Below are 25,564 nucleotides of genomic sequence, written 5' to 3'. Positions count from 1 at the left end.
AAGAGAGGCCTGGAGGGGCAGAGCATCGCCCCCTGGTGGGCAGAGCGTTGCTCCTGGTGGGTGTGCCGGGTGGATCCCGGTCGGGCACATGCGGGAGTCTGTCTGACTGTCTCTTCCCGTTTTCAGCTTCAGAAAAATACAAAAAAAAAAATACATAAATAAATTCTGTCTCTGCAAGAATGGAGTTGCAACATTTTTTATGCAACTTACTTTGTGCATCCATTAATAAGATAAATGAGAAAAGCCAAAAAGAGTTCCTAAGGGTGTTACACTTAGCATAAAACTAGACAGAACTGTTTCAATAGTGATGAACAAAATAGTGTGCATGCATTGAATTTTGGGTCTGAGAACATTAAAAACATTTTTCCATATATGTGAATAAAAGTGCTTGTAATTTTACAGCATTTCAGCTACAAAAGCTATCATAGAAACCCTCTACTTTCCACTAGTGAGGACATCTGCCATTGCTCCAGGAAGCACCTCCGTGTGCAGCAACATCTACAGAACAGGTCTGTTGGGGGTCTTATTACAAGAACTAAAAAGAATTCTCAGAACATCTCTAAAGCGCTTCATATTACTTTTCATTTATTAGAATTTGGTTTTAAGATATTTCCTAAAACAAACAGTGGCAAAGAGATGGAATTACCTTGCTTGGTTTAGACTAGTCTAAGTTTAACCCCTCCAGATAAAGCCAACCTGATATGAGACACATGGCACAGCAGCAAATCCACGTGTGGATACTTGCACAAACTAGTATTCTGTCGGGAGGAGGAAGAGAAGAAATGTATTCCAGGTAGGCAACCACTAAAATCTCTAATAACTTTGTGGCTTTCTAATGTCTGTCTGAACACATTCAAATGAAGCAAAGCATCTCCTTAGTCAATGCGAAAAGAATCAAGTTCTCTAAGAATAAAGGTGATCATATGCTCTTCACACTATATAATGATGATTTTCCAATTAATTTTAAGAGGGAGACTGGAGATGAGAATAGAAAAGGGTATTTTCTTGATTCATATAGTAGATTAGCATATTATTTGAGTTATCAAAAATATTAATTTTACATGTTTTAATAGGTTTTATCATATATATAAATTCTTTATACTTTAAAAATGCATATAAAGTATTTTCCATAGCAAGTTGATATATAAAAAATTACTTCAAATTTAAAACATGAATATAATTCAAAATATTATATTCTTCATTTCAGAGCAAACTCTCTTAGGTTCCTTCTAATTAAGCTTCATGGGTTTTTTTTTTAACATTTTAAATTTCTCAGTAAGCAAAAGCAGTACCTGTATTTTATCAATAGCTAAACAATTGTAAGTTAGACATTGTTTACAGTCATGAGCTGCTTAACAAAGGGTATATATGTTCTGAGAAATGCATTGTTAGGCAATTACATCATTGTGTGAATCTTATAGAGTGTAATTACACAAACCCAGATGGTTTAGCCCAGTGTTTTTCAACCGCTGTTCCGTGACCAGTCCACCAAAAATTTTGTGCTGGTCTGCGAAAGGGTTAACCACCCTGATGTTGTATGAAGATTATAGACACAATAATCCTAGTCAAATTCACTTACACTCAGGGCAGTTTCTGCCTAACAGTCCCTGAAATAATTCTCTGATTTTCACCAGTCTTTCAATGTAAAAAAGGTTGTAAACCAATGATTAGCCTACTGCTGTAATTGAATGTGCTGTACTTTTATATGACTGATAGTGCAGTTGGTTTGTTTACACCAGCATCACCACAAACATGTGAGTAATGCTTTGTGTTACAACTTTATGACAGCTACAATATCACTAGCTGAAAGGAACATTTCAGCTCCATTATAATCTTACGGGACCACCATCATATGTGCCAACCATCATTAAGGAAACATAATTATGTGGCACATGATTATGACTTATTTTTAAATGAATACTTCTTTCAAATTGTAATATACCATATATAGTATCTTGGATCCAAACCTCTCATACTCTGAGACATCTAAACCAGTAAAAGTTTAAACCACTCTGAAAATGTGTTATCAAGTTTATGAATAAGTGTGCCCCTTATCTTAACTCCTTCATTAGTTACATTAACATTAGGGCATTATATAGCCACTTGGCTTTGCAAATAAAAATAATCAAAATACAAACTACTAAATATGACTTCTTAACAATTAATATTTATTAAATATAGAAATCATTGAGGTATTTGATTTTATTATATCTTTATGATCTTTCCTTATCAGAGCTAATAAGGATTAAAAATACCATCCACATTTAAAAATTAATAGTTGACTATTAAACTTTTCAGCTAGATTTGTCATACATAGAATAATTTTATGTAACTCTTCTTCTAAAATAACAGTGTATTCTCACATGCATAAATGCATTTCTGGTACTATTGGTTTTAAAACAGGCATCAAATCTTAGTGTTTGAATAATGTGTGTGTGTGCCCACAGGCAGGTGTATATGTGTGTGCGTTTCATGTATACATAAAGCAGAATAAATGTGATGTTAGAGTGACTCTCCTACAGTGAGCTGAAGAAATGGAAATTATACACTCTTCTAACCAAAAGAGATCCAGCTATAGATAATGTTTCAGAAAATGCTAAGAAGATTTAGACTTTTATATGCAGATGGGTAAGAGCATCTTGATAACATTCTTGGTCTTCCAGAAAGAGACCAACCTCTTTCTCTCTTTAGACCCTAGTCCTAACACCAACAAAATGGCCATCCACTAAGTACCTGGATTTATTAGAAAGTTAAAATTATGTTTTTTCATGTTCAAGTGCTTTTGGAAATAAAGAGTGTGGGAGATTTCAATGACCCATTAAGCCTAATTTCCTGCTCTTTTTAAAATAAAATTTTTCTAAGTAAGAGACTTTAATATCCTACAGCAATGGTCCCCAACCTTTTTTGGGCCATGGACCGGTTTAGTGTCAGAAAATATTTTTATGAACCGGCCTTTAGGGTGGGATGGATAAATGCACAAAATAAAATTATGTGACCAGTGTAAAAACTGTGGTATTTTTACATATAATTGTCGAACTTACGAGACAAGCATCAAGAGTGAGTCTTAGACGGATGTAACAGAGGGAATCTGGTCATTTTTTAAAAATAAAACATCATTCAGACTTAAATATAAATAGAACAGAATAATGTAAGTTATTTATTCTTTCTCTGCGGACCGGTCAGCGGCGCGGGGTTTGGGGACCACTGTCCTACAGCACAGACTGAAAGACAGTAACCGGCTCAGTTGTGGACGAATCAGAGCGCCTCACAGATGCACCCTGGACAGTTCATATCTCTACAGCGTGCTCGTGCTTGCAACCCAGCTAGTCAGAGTGTGACAGGCTGCTGTGTGTTGCTAGGTTAATCTGTGTCTGTACATATCCTTGTGTTCCAGCTCAGTATGTACTTTCCTGTGTACACCAAAACAAACTGTTAGGATAAACAACACTGCTCACCTGCAAAATGAAAAAATAATTGTTTCTGCACTTGACATTTTTATTCAGAAATTCTCTGTGATCTCTTAAGTGGCAATTTAAAGTGAAAACAGCTTTTATGCTACCCATAATCTATGGCAACATAAATAATTCATTGTAATATTGAAAAATTCATGTTTCTTCAATGTTTCTTTAAACACAATGTAAAGGGGAAAATAGATAAAGTGTACTTTTTTATTTATTGAGTTTTTAGAAAGAGAAGGGGAGAAAGGAAAGGTGATGGTGAGAGGGTGAGAAAAAGAAAGAGAGAGAGATCAATTTATTGCTCCACTTATGTATGCATTCATTGGTTAATTCTTTATGTGCCCTGATCAAGGATCCAACCCACAACCTTGGCCTTCAGGACTACACTCTAATCACCGGAGCTATCCAGCCATGACCCATTTTTTTTTAATTAAACAACTTTGCTTTATCCTGCTTCATTTCACAGTCACTTAATAAACTCCATGGTTATTTATGAAAAAAGAAAAGCTGATTTCATATGCATGAGTTTCACTAAAGACAGTTATGAGGTTCAAAGAAATTCTCCCACAACTTTTGTCATTAGAAAAATCAATATTTTTCCCTGGCCAGTTGGCTCAGTGGTAGAGCACTGGCCCAGTATGTGGATGTCCTGGGTTCCATTTCAGTCATGGCACACAGAAGTGACCATCTACTTCTTTACACCTCCCCCTTCTCTCTCTCTTCTCTTCCCTTCCCACAGCCATTGAATGGTTCTAGCAAGGTTGGCCCCAGACACATGGCCCTGATCTCAGGCGCTAAAATAACTTGGTTGCTGAGCAAAAAAGCTGTGGCTAAGCAGGGCAGAGTATCACCTGGTAGGAGCTTGCTGGGTGGATCCTGGTCAGGGTGCATGCTGGAGTCTGTCTCTGCCTTCCTACCTCACACTTAATAAAAAAGAAAGAAGGAAGTAAGGGAGGGAGGGAGGGAGGGAAGGAGGGAAGGAGGAAGAGAGGGAAGGAGGGAAGGAGGAAGAGAGGGAAGGAGGGAAGGAGGGAGAGAGGGAAGGAGGGAAGGAGGGAAGGAGGGAGGGAGGGAAGGAGGGAGGGAGGGAGGGAAGGAGGGAAGGAGGGAAGGAGGGAGGGAGGAAGGAAGACAGGAAGGAAGAAATATTTCATACATATCTTTTACTTCACACTACAAAGGGTTAGTTTTTATTTTGACATGTTTGTTTTGAGCTACTAGTATTATAATATTAATTAAATGATGACTGCCACGGTTTTGACAGTGTTTTTTTTTTTAAAGTAAACCCAAATGACTGAAAATGACAAAACTAGACATGAATTCATGTAACAATTACAAGAAAAAAATCTTTCCCAAAGTTGATCAAGCCATACAATCATTTCAAATATTAAAAAAATCTAATCATTCATTTAAAATATACACTAGTAGATTTTTGAGAGTAGATTCATTGGAAAGATTTGAGTTAATATTCAATCAGTTCTCAAAAAGGAAACATTTTCTGTTTCTTCCAGAATATATAAACCAATTAACACTATATATATATATTTAACTTAACACACGTTTTTCAGTTTTTTTTTAATTTTTTTTTTATTTATTCATTTTAGAGAGGAGAGGGAGAGACAGAGAGAGGAGAGATAGAGAGAGAGAAGAGGGGAGGAGCAGGAAGCATCAACTCCCATATGTGCCTTGACCAGGCAAGCCCAGGGTTTCGAACCGGCGACCTCAGCATTTCCAGGTCGACGCTTTATCCACTGCGCCACCACAGGTCAGGCACGTTTTTCAGTTTTTTAAAATATCAATCTCCAAATGAAGTATTTTAAAAAAGAGTCGATAACATGTCAGTAAAATGCAATAATAAAAACAATTATTACCTGTGACAATATGAGCATTTACAACTGTTTTTAGTAAATGCATATCCATGTGCAACTGTTCAGTTATTATAAACCTATCACTAGATTATCTATATAATATTAACTATAATTTGTTTTTATTAGAGGAAATTTCACACCAGTCCTTACTGAGAACAAAAGAGGGAGCTAGAAATGGAATGGAATAAATAATTTTCTAAAAGTCACAATACTAAGAAAATTGCGAGCTCTATCCCATGTTTTATCATGATAAATAGCCAGATTGTAGCTAAGGAATATTTTAAGACTTTAACATTAGACACTAGAGCTTCAAGGCAGAGGTTTCTATTGAATTCTAAAATAGAATTTATTTAGCTAAAATGCTAAAATCACCAGGGGACTGGTGGTAGATATATTGTTGGTTGCTTCTTGAAAGTGTTAATATAGAGAATTATTTATATTGAGCTACTGATATTCTCACAAATGGAGAGTAAACTTCTGGATAAATTTTTATGTAGTTTTATCATACGTGGTTGGTTGTGAAAATTTGTGAATTATTTTGTTTTTGCTCTTCTTCATGAGACATTTGATTTTTAGCTGAGAAGTAAAAGTTCTGTCTTAAAAGATGATACTGGTCTCTACCTACAGTAACATGTAAGAAGTATAAAAAAATTCCTAAACTTAATATTAGTGAATTCTAATAGGATTTCTAAGCTTGTCAAGCCTAGAGTAAATGATTCAATATACAGTCTTCCCTCACCATATCACAGTTTACTTTTCGCAGTCTCCCTTTATCGCAGATTTTTAAATTATATATATCTAATTTTGTGTCACGGATTTTTCCACTATATTGCGGGATTTTGCAGTATATAGGTATTTTTATATATTTATTATTTTAATTATCTTTGCAGTAAAATAAGCATAAGAAGTGTTTATAAGAGTGTGTTAAAGGTTAATAACAGTATGGGAAAGGTTTACAAAGTCTTAAAATATATATAAATAATAAAATAAATATAAGGTTGCTACTTTGCAGATTTTCGCCTGTTGCAGGTGAGGGTTCTGGAACCTAACCCCCGCGATAGGTGGGGACCACTGCATTCACCAACTGTTTAAGAGAAAAGATATAGGTGCAAAGAAATAAATTACTTGGTGAAAATAAACTATGGCTAAAGTATAAAATAAATATTAAACAGCAGATCTTTTACATAAAGGCAGCATCAGTGGAAACTATTTTTAAAGGTAAAAGTATGTTCCATTCCACTTACTGTCATTGCTGTTCACATTAATGCTTTTCAAAGTAAAGCATTTATTTTACTCTATAGAAAAGTCTCAAAAAGATTACTTGTAAATTATTATTAGTCAACCATTTCATATTTTTCAGATAGTCTTCAAAGAGTAAAATACTTTGAAAGTTAAAAACATTTTATTATGTCACAAACTCAAAATAACCAATAAGTTCAAAATAACATTTACTAATATTTGCATATGCTTATTTTTTGCCAATGCTACATCATTTAAATGTATTGCTTATTTAATATTCTGAAGGTACTATTCCTATCCCAGGCTAGATAACTAGCCAGTACTAAGTGATATGCTCAGGATTCAAACCCAGGCAGTCTATTGGGAGACTGTATATTTAAGCACTAACACATCACATCTCTAGAGGGATAATTCAACCTGGGTCTGCAACACTTTTGAAATCAATTGTTTTGAAGCAGTCAGGGTCGTCAAATGTGAAAACTTTTTATTCATCATGAAAGTGAATGTGTGAGTTTTAAGCAACTAAAAAGGAAAGTGAGCATAATAAATATATCAAAAGATTTCATAGTATAAATGTTAAGAGCAGAGGTGGTGTCACTTAAACAACTTAACCTGTAATTTCACCCTCAGTTCCTAAACAAACACATAAAAAACCCCAAGAGCAATTTTAACATTCAAGGTCATATCATTTAAATTACATATATATACCAATAAAACTACAGTAGCGTTCCCATAAATTATTCCCAAAGATACTTGTTTATTAACCTTGTTTTAAAACATTAAGGATAATTTATTCTAAAATAATTAATTGAAAAAATTGTTTAACCAACTTTTTATTGGTCAATAAAACTCAAATACCTTAAATTTCTATGGGGGAAATTCAATCTTTCCTGGAGAAAATTTGACATAATTTTTTTACCTTTCCAAACAAAAAGAAGCATAGAGGTTTAACTCTATGATACCAGCACGATGTCAGTTAAAAAGAAAGCATGACTCAATAAATGTAGATATTTTCCTTTGAAGACATATTTGAAAGGATCAGTAGGAGGCAGTGCAATGTATATCTTCCCCAGAACTGAATTTCAAAGGCCTTACTTGACCCTTCTTCCACATGGGAAGAATGAGAAATCGTTTTTTCTTTTATTTTCCATTATAAGATCCTAAATGGGCCAATAAGTCCAGTCTATGTAGGTCCCAATGTGATATTAGATGCAGTAGCAGCCACAGTGCAAGGAATGTAGGACATAATGATCTGTATACCTGACTTCTGTGAACTCCAGTATCAAACTTAGAAAAATGAAAGAAAGGAAAAAATAAATAAATAAAAAATCTTTTAGCATTTCAGCTAGATTTCAAAATCACTCAAAAAACTTTCTTCAACTGGGTCTGCTGCATTTCTGAGATCACAGAAGAGAACTTATAATTTAGAATTAAATACTTTAGTAAAGAGATTTATTATTATAAACTAAAAAACCATAGTTTATAAAAAATTGGATGTGAAAATAAATGGTATATTTATATCACTCATCACTCTGGATTAAAAGCAGCTTAAATCAAAAAGGGAATCCTCTGAATTTAATTAAATGAGTCTTTTAAAGTGGTTCAAGAAATTTAAATAATATAGAAAAACAACATCTATTTTGTCTTAGATGTCTTAAAATATAAACAGTTCAACTCTTTTTAAAATTATCATAATTTAAAATTATGACAACTCTAATGTAAAATTAGCCAATCAACTAAATAAAACGAGTAAATGATGCAGTTTTGTCTGGTGCACATTTTATCAATTTTCTTGTAATTCAAATGTCTCTTATTCTTTGCAAAATCTACCTTGTATCTTCTATATAATACCCAATGTTTAAATAAAAATTCAAAAATCAATTATCTCATTAATATTTAAAAATACCACTGCTAAACAAACCATGTCTAAGTTTTTCAGCTATAGTAGTTTATTAGCTCTCTGGAAACAAATCCGAGTCAAATGTTCCTATCAATTCTTTCAGCAAGTGAAATCTAGAGTGAAACCCGAGACACACAGGCACTACATCTAAGGTGCTGGAAATTTCACTTTGATTACAGTGGTAAATAAAATAAACATTTATAATTTGACTAGAGAAAAGACGATATTAACAAGAAATAGTAGCTATGAATCATCATATTTAGAAAATATACATGACTATATTTTCCATAAAAATTTTTTAAATTAATTTATTTTTTTTTTTTGCCAAGATGACTCAGTAGGTGAATCAGACTCCTGGGGGGAATCTGTGAATATCATTACCAGCATCAATCATCAATGACCAGTGAAGCCTAGAACTGAGAGTTAATACAGAATAAAAAAGAACTTTCCTCCTAAAATATCACTTTATAAGCATATATTCCAAAGAGTTCTAAAAGCAATATACTTGTTATATAGGAATCCATGGCATATAATCACTTTGGCCTCTTCATGAACACACACACTAACGGCAGTCTCATGAACTCATAATGTAGCCCCCAGATTTTCAGAAGCTTTGTTATAAAGCTCAATTTCTTCATGAAGATAAAAATGCTTCATCTTTTGAACATTCCCATAGATTCATCTTAGTTTTGTCCTGTAGAGTATCACACGACAGATTCTTTTCTTTACCTGATAGCTTTTCAATTATGTATTAATGATAGCTTTCATGCCCTCACTTTTTTTAGTTAAGTCTTTCCACTGGATTGTATAGAAGTTACCAACAATCCCAGATAGTTCCCTTTCTTTATTTTCTGGACATATTCTTGATGCTAGAGTTACATTTTGCCAAGAACCACCTCAAAAGCTAGTTCTTAGAATAAATATAACATTAAAATGTGGTCATCATTGCAACTCTAGTAAAACAATCAACTTCTTCATTAGAATACTATCATTAGTCCAATCTAACTTCACATTAATTTTTGCAACCATTTTCTACTACAATTAACAAGCTTGTTGCTAACAAAGGCATGATCATTAATTATGTAGTGGACTTCTTGGACTCAAACCAGACCTTTATATTTACATCTACTTATAAGACAGTAGTATGACATCAAATGAGTCAACATGAATTCCTACATTTGAGCTCCAGTGTGTCATGTTGAAAAATACCAAAATACTCTAATTGTCTTTCTACCTAACTCACACTCTTCAGTTTTACACATTATTGAGCAATGTTGACCTTTAAGTACTGTTTACACTTGCCTTTCTCAAGACATCAGCTATTAATACTCAAGAATCTCCAATGAAAACATTTTCTTGTATCACAATTTACATTTAAGAAATTTTGCCTGAGGCATCATTTTCACTTGTTTACTTTCAAACCTGGCTTTATAGAGAAGAACATCTTCTTAAGAGTATTTCTTGGTAATCTTGAAAATACAGGCAATGATATGCTCAACCTCATCTTTGTGGCTGGACAGTGTAACACCACCAGCAAACCTTTCCATTGATAAGAATATGCGCATACACACATATAGCACAAGAACTGTGCACGTGGGCAATAACCTATGCAATCATAGGTAAACAAAGGTACACTACTTTATTCTAGTTAAAGGCATTCTTTTTACAGAAAACTTTTATCTTACTCTTCTCTTTCAAAACTATAATTTTCTTTCAAGCAAAGACAGAATTAGTGAGAGTTCTGCAAGATCTCAGTCTTCCTAAGTTCCCATCACAGCCTTCAGTTCAAATGAAGCACATTTATGCAGCAGGCCTGAGCTTTTCCATCCAACTCCTTCTCAGATTGACGACCCCTCCCCCCAGTCCGAAGCCAGAGAAGAGTCCAACCACAGAGAACTTCCACTCAGAGAGGACAACCCCTGAGTAGTACATTCTGATAACCATTTCTCTCCTCCCGATCCCCCAACACTAGAACCCCTGCCTAGTGCCGCGCCTTCTTTGAGAGCCTGCGCCCGCCAGCTAGCGGGGTGAGCGCCCGTGTTAGTCAGTGCGCACGTGACGCGCGGTGCCCACATGACACGACCGTGGGCGGGGGAGGGGGACAGAGGAGTGAAGCAGGGAAAAAGTTAAAGAAGACCGGTCAAAGCGCCCAAAGCAATCAGTCCCTGTCTTTCTTCGTCAAATAATGTCTCAGGGATCCCTAGGAGACGGCTGCGGATCAAGGCACCTTGGTCCAGCTTCCCAAAGCGAGAGGACGGGCTCTCTCCCCACCACGTTCTGCTCTCCACCGCCCTGTTGGTGATGATGCCCTGCAGCCAGAGTTGCTCCTTCCTTCCCTCTCTCCCTCCCTCTATTTTCCTACTTTCTTTCTTTCCTTCTTTCCTTTCCTCCTTTCCTTCTTTCCTTCCTTCCTTTGCTTCCTCTCTGCCTTCCCTGAAAGCTCTCCATCCACTGCGGGCGACGCCACTGACGCACGTTCAATTTGCCCCGGGAGCTTGCCCGCACCTCTGGGGTCAGACAAGGCCGAGCACCTTCCACAGGGGAGGGTCTAACTGCACAAACAAAGTTGTACGCCACAACGAAGCCCGCGCTCCCTTCCCCTGCACCCCCGCTCGGATCCTCCGCAGAGCTCACTTGCTCCGGTGCTCTGCGGACCTCACCCCACCGCCGTGCAACACACCCCCTTCCAAGGTGAGCCCACCCTCCCATCGGCCCGCGCTCCGAGAGGTCCACCGCCCGGAAAAGTACCCCCCCCCCCCCCGCCAGCAAGAGGCTTTGCTCACCTTGCTTGACACACTTGAGCCGGAGGGGGTCCTTGCAGTGTTTGATCACGGCCAGCACGTCCCTGATGGTGAGCCCCGCCACGGGGGTCTCGTTCACCTCCAGCAGCAGCTCCTCCGACACCAACTTGCTGCCGCTCTCATAGGCCACCTTGCCGGGCTTCACCTCCCCCAGGTAGGGGAACTGCCCGTTCTCAGCGCCCCCCTTCAGTTCAAAGCCAAGCTGGCCCTCCGGGTTCCTGCCAATGACACTCTCATGGACTTTGCTAGTCCAGTGGCTTTTCTTTTTCAAGCTTTTGGACATGGCAGTGGGGCGGGTCGCCTCAGCGCCTGAGGGCTTCCTCGGGGCTGGGGGTGTTGACGGTGAGAGAATGAGGATGGAGCAGCCGGGGGGCCGAGAGGTGAGAGGAGCAGACTTTGCCTTCCTCTCCCTTCTGCTCCGTGCTTTCCCTCTTCTTTTGGTGGAATGTGGACGAGGACGGGGAAGGATGAGAGGGACGGCTGGGCAGAGGTAGGAGAGCTCGGGTGAGGTGGCGCTGTCCCTGGAATGACACTCAGGCTGTGGCCCCGCCGCGGAGGAGCTGTGGCGGCGGCGGCCTGAGCGCGCAGCAGCGGAGCCAGTGAGCGGGGGTGGGGGTGGGGACGGAGGGTAGGGATGCCGCGGCCACTCCTGCGTGCTGCGAGTGGGAGCGCGCGGGGGTGTGTGGTGGTAGCTGATGTCCGCGGCAGCTGCAGTGGCAGCGGCGGACGTGTGTGTGTGCGTGTGTGCGCGCGCGTGTGTGTACTAGTTGTACTGTACGGGCAGGAGGGAGGCGGGAGGAGGCAGAGGGGATGGGGGCGCGCCGGCTGGGGCCGCTTCGCCGCCGATCCGCTCCCTCCCTCCCTCGGCAGCTTGACCCGGTAGTGAAGGCGGAGAGAGAGGCAGGCTGGGCCCGCCTGGCAGCCTGCGAGGGGAGGCGGGAGCGGGCGAGGAAGGGAGCCGGGGCCGGGCGAGGGCTGGACGGCCGGCAGGGCTGCGAGCCGAGCGCGGACCGTGCCCGGCCTCCCAGCGGCGCCGAGGGGACGCCCTGCCCCCCGGAGCCGCGGGAACCTGGCTGGGAGCGCCCCCGCGCCGGCCGCCTGGCTGGACCCGGGCGCGGGGCTGCGGGGAGGCCCGGGCGTGGGCGGCGCGGGGGGCCCGCGGAGGAGCCCGTGGAGAGACTCCGTCTCTTCACGCCGGTCTGCTCGGGGCAGAGTTCATCAGAGGGGCGGGAAGTCGGAGTCGGGCCGCCCGTACTTGGGGGGCGAACAGCGGTCCTGTCCCTGCCAGGCCCAGCCCGAGAGTCGGGCCGGGACGGGGACAGCGCGCAGGGAGAAGCCGGGAGAAAGGCGACTCCCGAGAGCGAGGGGAAGGGGCGCTAGGTCCCCTCGGTAGGGGGGCTGGAAGCCGGGGTGCGGGGTGGGTCGCGGGGCGGGGAGCAGAGACGGGGACAGTGTCATCCGAGGACTGCGGCCGCGCCGACAGGGCACGCCCTGGCCCACGAGAGCCCTCAGACTGGAGCTTATGACTCGGGAAGAAACTTTAAGATGACCTGGCCTGACAACCTTCTGCCACAGAGAAGGAAAAGAAGGCTCCGAGGTGAGCACAGCGGCCGCCTCGGGCTGGCACTCCGCTCGCTGGCCCACCACCCCGGGCTCTTCTCGCGTCACCAAGTTGTCAGCCAAGAGGAGAGGTGAGGACAGGGGCGCAGGACGCAGGAGGGCTGCCGCTTTCACACAATCCCAATCTCTGTGAGATGGTACGGGTGCATTTTTTAAAACTCTTGTAACTGGTAAATGAATGTCACTTGCTTTCAAGTGATACGTTTAAGACAAAAAAAAAAGAGAAAGAAAGTCGCACACCTACTCATGTCTTTAAAGCAAGGCATGAAGAGCACTGAGCAGTGAGGAATCTTGAAGTCTGAGATGAAGATAGTGTGGGCGGCGAGCGGCACAGATTAAAAATCGTTAGTCGGCCCCAACAGAAAGGCCTTGTGAAAATGTTCAGTGGCCCCAAACAGAAAGGGCAGTGTAGAATTCAGGCTCTGCTAGTTACCAAGGGTGTAATCTTAAGTATATTGCTTGAGCTTTCCTTATTTATTAAATAGGGTTAGAAGTACTAATCTGACAGGCCTGTGTTGAGGATGAAATCAGGTTAATGAATGCAAAGTTGCTTGCCTGACATAGGTGGGTAGCATTTAAAATGTTAATTTCCTTCCTTTCCTCCTGAAGTGTAAATCATTATTTGGGGAAAATGGAGATCAAATTTAGTCAGAACTGGAAGAGCTCTGGAAGAATGATGACTTGTTTAACCATGTGTCTCTTTTCACTTGAGAAAACAGATCTCCAATGAGTTGGCTGCAAGTGATGAGGATTATTCAGTGAGCCAGGGGCAGTGCCAGGATCTGAAATCAGAGCTGCATGCAGGCAATGCCTAGGAGTGGGCAAGACAGTTTCCTAGCGTAGCCCGGTCTCACCCAGAGAAATTGGCTTTCAGCATTATGAAACACTTCTAAATAGAAATCGATAATGAGAACTAAATATGTATTTTTAAACACCAATTACAGCCTAACATGTGTGGGTAATACTATTTATCAAGTTCTAACTACATGCTAGATGTTGTCCTATAGGCTTTATAAATCTTAATTTATTTCTCCTGATATCTTAATAAAGTAGGTACTGTTATCTTCTTTTGCGGATAAGAAAATTGAGGAATACAGAGATTAACTTCTGCAAACGTGCAAATTTAGTCAATGGCAAAGCTAATATTCAGACCCAAGTGTTCTGGCTTTAGACCTGGTCCCAGTCACTGTATTATCTCCCCCCCCCCCCGCACAGTGTCTCACACTAGTAAGCAGTACATAGTGTCCCCAAAAGTTTGGTCTGCATTTTGTAGTAGGAAGAAAAACAAAACAAATGGAGCGGGAGTTTGGAATAAAAGCATTGTACCCTCGAGAACAGGTGAGCCATTGATGTGTGTACCAGCTAATTGAGTACTTTTCAGCTCCTAATTCATCTTCTTTGCCCTGAATTATGACAAGAAAGCTAGAACATATAAACATTTCTTTGTTGATTGTTAGTACAGTGTTAGAATTTGTCAGTAGAAGGTGCTAGAAGGACACTACATTAAAAGAGGGCTTCTCTTCTTGGTTCCAGTGCTTCTCTTGCTTCTATGTTGTGGTGGTTAGCAGGCGGCTTTCTAGACAGTAGTGTACAAGAAGCCACACTCTCTAATAAGTTTGGCCAGTTCCCTAGTGTATGGCTTCCCAGTGAGCCTTGGTGTCCCAGTCGATAGCTTCCTAGCAAGTTTCACTGACACCCCAGCTGCAGGTGTTCTGACAAGCCCAATCTGTGACACCTCAACAAATTTCTTGGCCATCAAGTGGGCCACAGACACATTATTTCCAATGAGGTCTGTCTCTGGCTTTGTAGGGTAGAGGACAGGGATGGCTAGAGTTAGTGGCTGTTCCCTAAATCCACCATTCCTGTATTCTTCAGTGATTTCTTAGTAGTCACTCCCCTTTTAGTAGCTAATAATTATTTCTGTTAAATATCCTCTGTTCCACTTATGGAGTGATTTCTGTCTCCTGACTGGACCTTGACTGATGAGAGGCTAAGGAGATCATGTGGATCTCTGAGCAGAGCATTGTCAGAAGTTGGCATCCTGTCTTCAGCTGTGCAACCTTGACTAAGTCACATCAACTCCTAGAGCATGTTCTCTCATCTGTAAAAAGAGAGTGACAATATAAACAATCAGGTTTTTTGAGCATCAAGTAAAATTTGAAAGCATTTCAAATGCACCTAAATGTGAATGCACTTTAAAACTGTACAGTATGATCACATTTAAAGATGTTAATTATCAGTAGAGGAACAGAGAGTAGCAAAGAAGATGGAGATATTTTAAGAAAAAAATTACATGCATTCGGGGTACTTAGATTGTTTCTTGGTGGTAAAAATGCATTTTCTCTAAGATTTATTGTCATCAAATATATATATTATTGTTTGGTTGACTTTGCCTTGCTTTTCAAAGATAAAAACAAATAGTTTCCAGTCTCAAGTAGTTCAAGTTTCCAGCTTTATGAAAAATAAAACTAAAATTACATTTTGAAATGTTAGATTCAGGCCCTGGTCATTTGGCTCAATGGTAGAGATCTTCCCAGTGAGTAGATGTCCAGGTCTGATTCCCAGTCAGGGTATACAGAAGTGAGTAACTACTTCTTCACCCTTCCCTCTCCCCCTGCCCACCTCTTCTCCTTCTGCAGCCATGGCTCAGTTGGCTCAAGCACGTTAGCCTCAGGCGCTGAGGATGGCTCTGTGGAACCTCCATCTCAGGTGCTAAAAATAGCTTGGCTATTAACATGGCCTCAGATGGGCAGAGCACTGGCCCTGGACGGAGGTTGCTGGGTTAATCCTAGTCGGGATGCATGCAGGAGTCTATCTCCCCTCCTCTCACTTGGAAAACAAGGTGGAAAAAAAGCTAGATTCAGACTAATTTGGTTACTTTCTATTGTATCCTTTACATTTGCTTTATTTTCATTTTTTTTCTTCTTTATTTTTTCTGGATTTGATGCTTGTGTCAAGAAAGAATTATTTCAGTTCTGAGCACTATGTGCAGAGTATGGCACTAAATATGACGTGCTATTTCAAAAGAAAAATAGTTTAGGAATCTTAAAAGCTAAAGAAAGAAAAACATGAGTGCATTCCATCTTTAGAAGAGCTCTGTGGTGGATGCTAGTAGGAGACTCACCTCATCCCCTGGTACCCCTCAGGCTGAGTCTGAGTGCCCTTCCCCCAGCTTCTGTGGTCTTTTATTTCCCATGGCTGTCCCCTGAGACTCTGGAAGACTGCCCAAAGGCTTCTGGACTCCCTTTGCTTTCAGGCACAGAAAGCCAGAAAGAATCACCTGGGAGTTAACTTCCACCAGTGTACCTTTCCCAAGGACTGCCCTACAGAGTATAAAAGCCCAACCATATTGCCTCTAATAGTAAGGAAATCTGAGCTGTGATTTATACCCCAAGACTCCCCTGCAGGGTCATGCTGATACCTGGATTTTGCTTAGTCTGGTAACTTATGTATGGTTTTCCTGGAAGCGTTTCTTTAAAAAATCACTTGCACACAATCCTTATCTCAGGGTGTGACTCTGGGGATCCTGATCTATAACATTATTATTCCTTTTTACAGATAAGGAAATGGAGGTTCAGCTCATTTAAACTGCTGAAAGTCAGTCTGCCAATAATGGGTGGAGTTGTGATTTTATCTACATCTGTGTGACCCTAACACTCCTACTCTTGTTACATTAAACTACCTAATGCTGTTTTTAGTTTTATAATTTTTTTTATTTATTTATTGATTGTACTGAGAGAAGAAGGGGGAAAGAAAGAAACAGAGACAGAGCCAGGAACAGATGTTCCTGTTATGTGCCTGACCAGGGATCAAATCAGCAACCTGTGTGCTTTGTGACGATGCTCCAACCTACTGAGCTGTCCGGCCAGGGCAACCTAACACTGCTTTTAAATTAACCATCTGAACAGAAGTGGACACAAAATTTAGCAATGAATCAATCGATCATTGTATTTCTATAAGATCTCTAAGTGAGGAGAAAGAATAAGAAACTATGGGCAGGAAGATGAAAGCGTGGTGCGCATCCACCTTGAAAAACCATTATAAAGGGTGAGATCTACCTGACCAGAAGCATGAAGACATGTCCCACATTTTAGCGGAGAGTGTAAATGTTCAATACGATTTTCAGTCAAGGGCTTTCTTCATGCTAAAGTTGAATTGGGTGTTTGTATTTTTCCTATTGCTTCTATAACAAATTGCCACCAGCTTGGTGGTTTAAAACAGCACAGATTTATTGTCTACAGTTGTAGAGGCCAAAAATCCAAAATAACTCTTGCTGGGATAATGTTAAGACATAGGAGGGATTATGTTTCTCTGGATCTCTAGGAGAGATTTCTATTCCTGCATTTTCCTCCTTTTAGAGGCCACCTGAACTCAGCTCGGTGGCCCTCTTCCTCTGTCTGCAAAGCCAGCCACAGTCTCCAGCCCTGCTAATATTCCATCACTCTGACCCTGACTTTCCTGCTTCCCTCCTTCATGTGTCAGAACTCACATTGTATCAGTCCCACCCAGACAATCTATTCATTTTAAAGTCAGCTGATTAGCAATCTTAATTCTATCTATAACTTTAAGTTTCCTTTGCCCTAGAGCAAAAAAGAAGAAAAATCAATAAAATATGGACACAGACAACAGTCTGGTGATTGCTGGGGTGTGTGGGGGGGAGGCGGGGGAGGGGTTGGGGTAATAAATAGTGATGATCAAAGACTTGGCTGGGGGAGAGCAAACACATAATATGGTGTCCCGAGATGTAGAATTAGGCACCTGAACCTGTCTAATTATGGTAACCAGTGTCACCACAATAAATTCAATTAAAAATGATTTTCCTTTGCCATGCAACGTAACATATGCAGAAGCTCCAGAGACTGGGACCTGGATGTCTTTGGGGGTTGGGGGTGGGGGGTATTTGTCTACTACAGTATTATATGACACCATGTAGTCATATCCAACTGTTTATATTTTAGTTCAGATTGTCAACATCACTACTGTATAATATCCCTGCCTATTTCCTCAAAAATCTGTTGTGTTGCCTGAGAGAACTTTTTGAAATCCCTCCTTTCTGCTTAAAATCTTTCAACGCTGCCCATGAAATACACACAGAGTCCAAACTTTGCTCTCACTTTGGTCCTCTTCTGCCTCTTTCCTAACTCTGCAGTCACTTTTCTCCATATACACACTGGAATTGGGACTGGAGCAACCCAGCTAATGTGAGTCTTCCAAGAGAAACACAAATGAAAGGTCCCCTTCACAGCATTAGTTCTACATCCCTTGGAAAATACCATTAAAGACAGAAATTTTAAAACTGAATTTTAATGTTCAGATCGAGGCAGTGAGGTACACTGCCTGTACCAATCACCCATCATGTTTGGAACTTAGGGCAACTGACTCAGGTGTCCTGCCCAAAGTCAGACCTGAGTCTCTCCTTTCCCTTACAATCCTTTGTGTTAGTAATCCTGAATAGCTTCATTTCATTGGCTCCTTAGGTCGTTTTGTGGTTCTTGGTTTGCCTGAATGCAACCCTCTGTGTCTGTGTGGTTTGTACCGTCTCACCCTCTGACAGACCTCTAGAGCCACCTTCTCTCAGAAGCATTGTCTGACTCTCCCCACTCCTCCCAGCACAGCATGAAACCCTCCTTCATGTCTCCATGCACACTTTGTGGGAAGATAGCTTCTAACTCATTTTACTTTCTGGTTTTCAAATCTGTCTTCTATGGAAGAATGGGTGGGCTTTTTGTTTTTTAATTTATTCATATTCTCATTCCTAGCACTTGGCACATTGTCTGGCACAAGGTAAATGCTTAGCAGAATTCTTTCTCTTTTTTTTTTTTTTGTATTTTTCTGAAGCTGGAAACGGGGAGAGACAGACAGACTCCCGCATGCGCCCGACCGGGATCCACCTGGCACACCCACCAGGGGGCGACGCTCTGCCCACCAGGGGGCGATGCTCTGCCCCTCCGGGGCATCGCTCTGTTGAGACCAGAGCCACTCCAGTACCTGGGGCAGAGGCCAAGGAGCCATCCCCAGCGCCCGGGCCATCTTTGCTCCAATGGAGCCTCCCTGTGGGAGGGGAAGAGAGAGACAGAGAGGAAGGAGAGGGGGAGGGGTGGAGAAGCAGATGGGCACTTCTCCTGTGTGCCCTGGCCGGGAATCGAACCCAGGACTTCTGCACGCCAGGCCGATGCTCTACCACTGAGCCAACCAGCCAGGGCAGCAGAATTCTTTCTAATGACAGATAGGTGCAAAGTGATAGTATATAAAATTTTGCTATATTACTACCACCCTAATATGAATTTTATTAAATAATTATCTCTTGATACCCATACTAATGTCTTGGAAAAAAATAGAATGCAGAAGAGCCATATTGGTGAAGAAAAGGCAGAATACACTGAGCCATAAGTTTAAGGTTAAGAAAAGAAGCCAGATTCTTCAAGAGTTTATGACAGGGTCTGAGCAGGGTCTGAGAGGTGATCGTAGTTGTGATGGTAGTGGTAGAAGATTAGCTTGTCTCACTCCATCATTTGTCAATTACTAAACCTCCTTTCACTTCTGCTACAATATTCATACAAAAAATGCTAATCCGTATTTATAAGGTAGATTTATTTAGCATAATGGAGAGCCTCTCAGACTTTTCTATCAAAATTTCTCTAACAATTATATATTCACACACACACCCCCAAACAAGAATAATCTTATTTAAAGTCTCCAGTTTTCATCAAAATTTATTGGGATTTTTTGCCTGACCAGGCGGTGGTGCAGTGGATAGAGCGTAGGACTGGGAAACAGAGGACCCACGTTCAAGACACCGAGGTTGCCAGCTTGAGCAGGGGCTCATCTGGCTTGAGCAAAAAGCTCACCAGCTTGGACCCAAGGTCCCTGGCTCAAGCAAGGGGTTACTCGGTCTGCTGGAGCCCCACGGTCAAGGCACATAGGAGAAAGCAATCAATGAACAACTAAGGTATCACAAGGAAAACCTGATGATTGATGCTTCTCATCTCTCTCCACTCCTATCTGTCTGTCCCTATCTATCCCTCTCTCTGACTCTCTCTGTCCCTGTAAAAAAAAAAAAATTAAAAAAAATTAACTGGGATTTTAGATTTTGTTCTGTAGTAGGACATAATTATACAGATATAAAATATGACACCTTTCCCACACTTTGCTTGAATTATGTTCCAGTAGGATTTGCCATGTTTATCTGAATACAGGCCCAACTTCTGGAGGAAGTCTGGACTGTAGATGTAGATGCAGGGTCATTTTGAAACAAACCTTGAGTCTTTGGCCTTGGCTAACAGTGCAGACTGTGAGAGAAGAAAATACTGAACTCTGACTTACAACATGTTTTACTAGGCAGAGAGGAGAAGAAAGATCAGTGAAGATAATTGTATACCAAGGTGAGGCTCTAATTTTGAGAAACCAGACCTCTTGATGTTACTCTGTATAAGGTTTAGGGGCATAGACTTCCACAAACGCATACACAGAATTGAGTATTTTATCAAATTAGAGTTCTAATTCATTTATCTCAAAATCTCAAATATTTTAGTGATTATAATCTGGATTTATGTCAATTAGCATGGAAGAGCCAGAATTGTCTGTTTCATTTTAGTGTAATATTCATTGATTGTGCTCTGCATTTCATAGAACTGGCTTACTTTTTTTTAATATTGGTCTTAATGTAAAAAGGGAATATATTGTCCAGTGTCTCTGCAACTCAAGAACTTACTCTCAAACAGCACTGTCACTTAAATCACTAGCCCTGTGCAAACAATCTGGGGATAGGCAAAACTTGACTATTCAAATCTATGAGAGTATTAGGTCATGTAGTAGCTAGAATATTCTGAATGTGTGAAAGTCATGAACATGCAGGATATGCAAAGTGGGAAAGAACAAGATCATTTCAATCACTGCTCCATCTAAAGTACACAGGACAAAATGTGAAGGATTTTGACCAGTTCAAGAAACTATCAAAATATGTTTTTGCTCTTTGACTTTAAAATCATTGCAATATTTTCTATAAATGATAATGGGTAAGGCCTATTTATGCTTTTGTTACCTTAGTCAACATATGTACAAAATATAACAAAATTTATTGTATTTGGATCTGGAAATGTACACCTTCTGATGCAGCATTATGCAGTCATACTTCCTGAATGTAAGCATATGAATTTATCTTTCTTTTTATTAGTTTTGCCTTTTACTTATTCAATGTCTGTCAGTCTTTTATCATCATTTCACATTCTACTAATCTCAAAAAGATATTCTCATACATTTCATACAAGTAGGTTGCCTGACCTGTGGATAAAGTATCGACCTAGAATGCTGAGGTCACCAGTTCAAAACCCCTGGTTTCCCTGGTCAAGGCACATATAGGGGTTGATGCTTCTTGCTCATCCCCCTTCTCTTTCTCTCTTTCTCTCTCTTTCTCTTTTTCTTTTTTTTCTTTTTTAATTTATTGTGTTTACATGGATTCACGAGTCCCACCGAATATAACTCCCTCACCCCCACCCTCGTGTCCATTTTTATACCCCCTCTGTCCCCTTCCCTCTAGGATTTGCTGTACTGTTATCTATATCTCTGTGTTATGTATATATAGTTTCTCTAATCCCTTTACCTTCTCTGATACTATCCCCTCATCCCCTTCCCTCTTGACTGCTGTCCCTCTGCTCCCTGTGACCTCATTCGTCTCTGCCTCTATTCTGTTCCTCTGTTCATTTTGTTTATTAGAGTCTACATATATGTGAGATCATATGATATTTTTCTTTCTCTGCTTGGCTTATTTCACTTAGCATAATAATCTCTAGGTCCATCCATGCTGTCACAAAAGGTAAGATTTCCTTCTTTTTAACAGTCACGAAGTATTCCTTTGTGTATATGAACCAGGCATTTTAATCCACTCATCCATTGATGGACACTTGGGCTGTTTCCAGTACTTGGCTATTGTAAACTATGCTGCAATAAACATGAGGGTGCATATCTTCTTTTGAATCAGTGATTTGTTATTCTTAGGATATATTCCTAAAAGTGGGATAGCTGGGTCAAAAGGTAGTTCCATTTTTAATTTTTTCATTAATTAATTAATTTTTTTTTTTTTACAGAGACACAGAGAGAATTAGAGAGAGAGAGAGAGATAGGGACAGACAGATAGGAATGGAGAGAGATGAGAAGCATCAATCATCGGTTTTTTCGTTGTGAAACCTTAGTTGTTCATTGATTGCTTTCTTATATGTGCCTTGACCGTGGGGCTCCAGCAGACCAAATAACCCCTTGCCAACAACCTTGGGTCCAAGCTGGTGAGCTTTTTTTTTTTTTTTTTTTTTTTTTTTTTTTGCTCAAACCAGATGAGCCCGTCTGTGCTCAAGCTGGGCAACCTTGGGGTCTCAAACCTGGGTCTTCCGCATCCCAGTTGGAGGCTCTATCCACTGTGCCACCGCCTGGTCAGGCCATTTTTAATTTTTTGAGGAAACCCCTTAAAGTTCTCCACAGTGACTGCACCAGTCTGCATTCCCACCAACAGTGCAGAAGGGCTCCCTTTTCTCCACATCCTCTCCAGCACTTGTTATGTGTTGTTTTGTTGATGAGCACCATTCTAACTGGTGTGAGGTGATATCTCATTGTGGTTTTAATTTGCATTTTTCTGATAATTAGTGATTTAAAAAATTTTTTTTATTCATTTTAGATAGGAGAGAGTGTCTGTGAGAGAGAGAGAGAGAGAGAGAGAGAGAGAAGGGGGGGGGAGCAGGAAGCCTCAACTCCCATATGTGTCTTGACCAGACGACAAGTACAGTGTTTTGAAACGGCGACCTCAGCATTCCAGGTTGACTCCACTGCACCACCACAGGTCAGGCGATGATTAATGATCTTGAATATTTTTTCAAATGCTTATTGGCCATCTATATGTCTTATATGGAGAAGTGTTTATTAATTTCTGTTGCCCATTTTGTAATTGCATTGTTTATAATCCTGTTGTTGAGGTTTAGAAGTTCTTTATAAATTTTCGATACTAACCCCTTATCAGACGTATTGGCAAATGTTCTCCCATTGTGTGAATTTTTGTTGTTGTTGTTGTTGTTAATGCTGTCTTTTGCTGTGCAAAGTTTTTTAGTTTGATATAATCCTATTTGTTTCTTTTGTCCTTTATCTCACTTGCCTATGGTGATAAATGGGCAAAAATATTGCTATGAGAGATAACAAGAGAGTTTACTGCCTATGTTTTCTTCCAAGATGTTTATGGTTTCACAATTTCCATTTAAGTCTTTTATACATTTTGAGTTTATTTTTGTGAATGGTGTGAGTTGGTAGTCTAGTTTCATTTTTTTTAATGTAACTGTCCAATTTTCCCAAAACCATTTTTTTTTTGTATTTTTCTGAAGCTGGAACTGGGGAGAGACAGTTAGACAGACTCCCTCATGCGCCTGACCGGGATCCACCCGGCACACCCACCAGGGGCAATGCTCTGCCCACCAGGGGGCGATGCTCTGCCTCTCGGGGCGTCGCTCTACCGCGACCAGAGCCACTCTAGCGCCTGGGGCAGAGGCCAAGGAGCCATCCCCAGCACTCAGGCCATCTTTGCTCCAATGGAGCCTTGGCTGCGGGAGGGGAAGAGAGAGACAGAGAGGAAGGAGGAGGGGGGTGGAGAAGCAAATGGGCGCTTCTCCTATGTGCCCTGGCCGGAAATCAAACCCGGGTTCCCCGCACACCAGGCCGACGCTCTACCGCTGAGCCAACCGGCCAGGGCCCCAAAACCATTTATTAAAGAGTCTGTCTTTACTCCATTGTATGCTCTTACCTCCTTTGTCAAATATCAATTGACCATAAAGGTGTGGGTTTATTTCTGGGTTCTCTGTTCTGTTCCATTGATCTGTATGCCTGTTCTTATGCTAATACCAGGCTGTTTTGAGTACAATGGCCTTGTAGTATAACTTGATATCAGGAAGTTTGATACTTCTCACTTCATTCTCCATTTTCAAGATTGCTGAGGCTATTCGTGTTCTTTTTTGGTTCCATATAAATTTTTAGAATATTTGTTCTGTATCTTTGAAGTATGCCATTGGTATTTTAATAGGATTTGCCTTTAATTTATAGATTGCTTTGGGTAATATAGACATTTTAGTGATGTTCATTCTTCCTATCCATGAGCATGATATATGCTTCCACTTATTTGTATTTTCCGTGATTTCTTTTATCAATGTTTTATAATTTGCTTAGTACAACTCTTTTACCTCCTTCATTAAATTTACTCCTAGGTACTTTATTTTGTTTGTTGCAATAGTGAAGGGGATTATTTCCTTAATTTCTCTTATAGACAGTTTATTCTTAGTGCATAAAAATGCCACTGATTTCTGAATATTAATTTTATATCCTGCCACTTTGCTGAATACATTTATCAGCTCTAGTAGTTTTATGGCTGAGACTTTAGGGTTTTCTATATATAGTATCATGTCATCAGCAAATAATGATAGTTTTAGGGTTTTTTTCCTATTTGGATGCCTTTTATTTCTTCTTCTTGTCTGATTTGCTGTGGTAGGACTTTTAGAACTATGTTGAATAAGAGTAGTGAAAGGGGGTACCCCTGCCTTGTTCTTGATCTTAAGGGGATTGCTTTTAATTTTTTACATTGAGTATGATGTTGCCAGTGGGTTTGTCATAGATGGCCTTTATCATGTTGAGGTATGTTCCCTGTATTCCCAGTTTGCTGTGAGTTTTGACCATAAATGGATGCTGTATTTTATCAAATTCTTTTTCTGCATCTATTTATATTATCATGTGATTTTTATCCTTCCTTAAGTTTATGGAATGAATCACATTTATTGATTTTTGAATATTGTACCAGCCTTGCTTCCCCAGAATAAACCCCACTGGATCATGATGTATGTTTTTTTCATGTATTGCTGGATCTGGTTTGCTAATATATATATTTTTTAATTTTAACATTTAAGTTCATCAGAGATATTGGCATATAGTTTTCTTTCTTTGTAGTGTCTTTACCTGGTTTTGGAATGAGAATTATGCTCGCCTCATAAAAGTAGCTTGGAAGTCTTCCCTCCTCTTGAATTTTTTGAAATACCTTGAGAAGAATAGGTGTTAGTTCTTCTTTGAATATTTGGTAAATTTTGCCTATGAAGCCATCTGATTCAGGACTTTTCTTTGCTGGGAGTTTTTTGATAACTTTCAATTTCATTTGTTTTAATCTGTTTGTTTAGGTTTTCTGATTCTTCCAGACTGAGTTTTGGAAGATTATATGTTGCTAGGAATTTATCCATTTTGCCTAAGTTGTCTAATTTTTTGGCAAACAGACTTTCATAATATTTTCTTACAATCCTTTGTATTTCTGTGGTGTTAGTTGTTACTTCTCCAGTTTAATTTCTAATTTTATTTATTTGAGTCCTCTCTCTTTTTCTCTTGATGAGTTTGGTTAAAGGTTCATCAATCTTGTTTACCTTTTCAAAAAAATAGTGCTTGATTTCATTGATCTTCTGTATTGATTTTTTAGCCTCTATGTCATTTATTTCTGCTCTGATCTTTATTATTTTCTTCCTTCTACTTCTGTTGGCTTTATTTGTTGTTCTTTTCCTAGTTCTTTTAGATGCAGGGTTAAGCTGTTTGAGCTTTTTCTTGCTTCTTTTTTTTTTGTGGTAGAAAGAGTCAGAGAGAGGGACAGATAGAGACAGTCAGAAGGGAGAGAGATGAGAA

General features: G+C 40.2%; 1 protein-coding gene and 1 long non-coding RNA gene across 5 annotated transcripts in view; one reads left to right on the top strand and one right to left on the bottom strand.

The window, feature by feature from the left end:
* MAGI2 (membrane associated guanylate kinase, WW and PDZ domain containing 2) overlaps positions 1-11,755 on the bottom strand; it is a 1,730,241-nt gene extending 1,718,486 nt beyond the window's left edge. For both annotated transcript variants that reach the window (XM_066240549.1, XM_066240550.1), the window contains exon 1: positions 11,249-11,755. In XM_066240549.1, the coding sequence (XP_066096646.1) occupies positions 11,249-11,549 (301 nt within the window). In that variant the 5' untranslated portion in view covers positions 11,550-11,755. The remainder of the gene's footprint in view (positions 1-11,248) is intronic.
* A 371-nt stretch (positions 11,756-12,126) lies between these two features.
* Positions 12,127-25,564, top strand: part of LOC136311246 (uncharacterized) — a 33,190-nt gene continuing 19,752 nt past the window's right edge. For 2 of the 3 annotated variants that reach the window (XR_010726696.1, XR_010726694.1), the window contains exon 1: positions 12,127-12,863. This is a non-coding gene — a long non-coding RNA (uncharacterized lncRNA). Of the gene's footprint in view, positions 12,958-25,564 lie in introns of all 3 variants that reach the window. The other variant, XR_010726695.1, reaches the window with a different exon arrangement.

This window comes from Saccopteryx bilineata, chromosome 7, assembly GCF_036850765.1.
Source record: "Saccopteryx bilineata isolate mSacBil1 chromosome 7, mSacBil1_pri_phased_curated, whole genome shotgun sequence".
Taxonomy (NCBI): Eukaryota; Metazoa; Chordata; class Mammalia; order Chiroptera; family Emballonuridae; genus Saccopteryx; species Saccopteryx bilineata.
The sequence above is the reverse complement of the archived record's forward strand: the minus strand, read 5'-3'. Positions and strand labels throughout refer to the sequence as shown.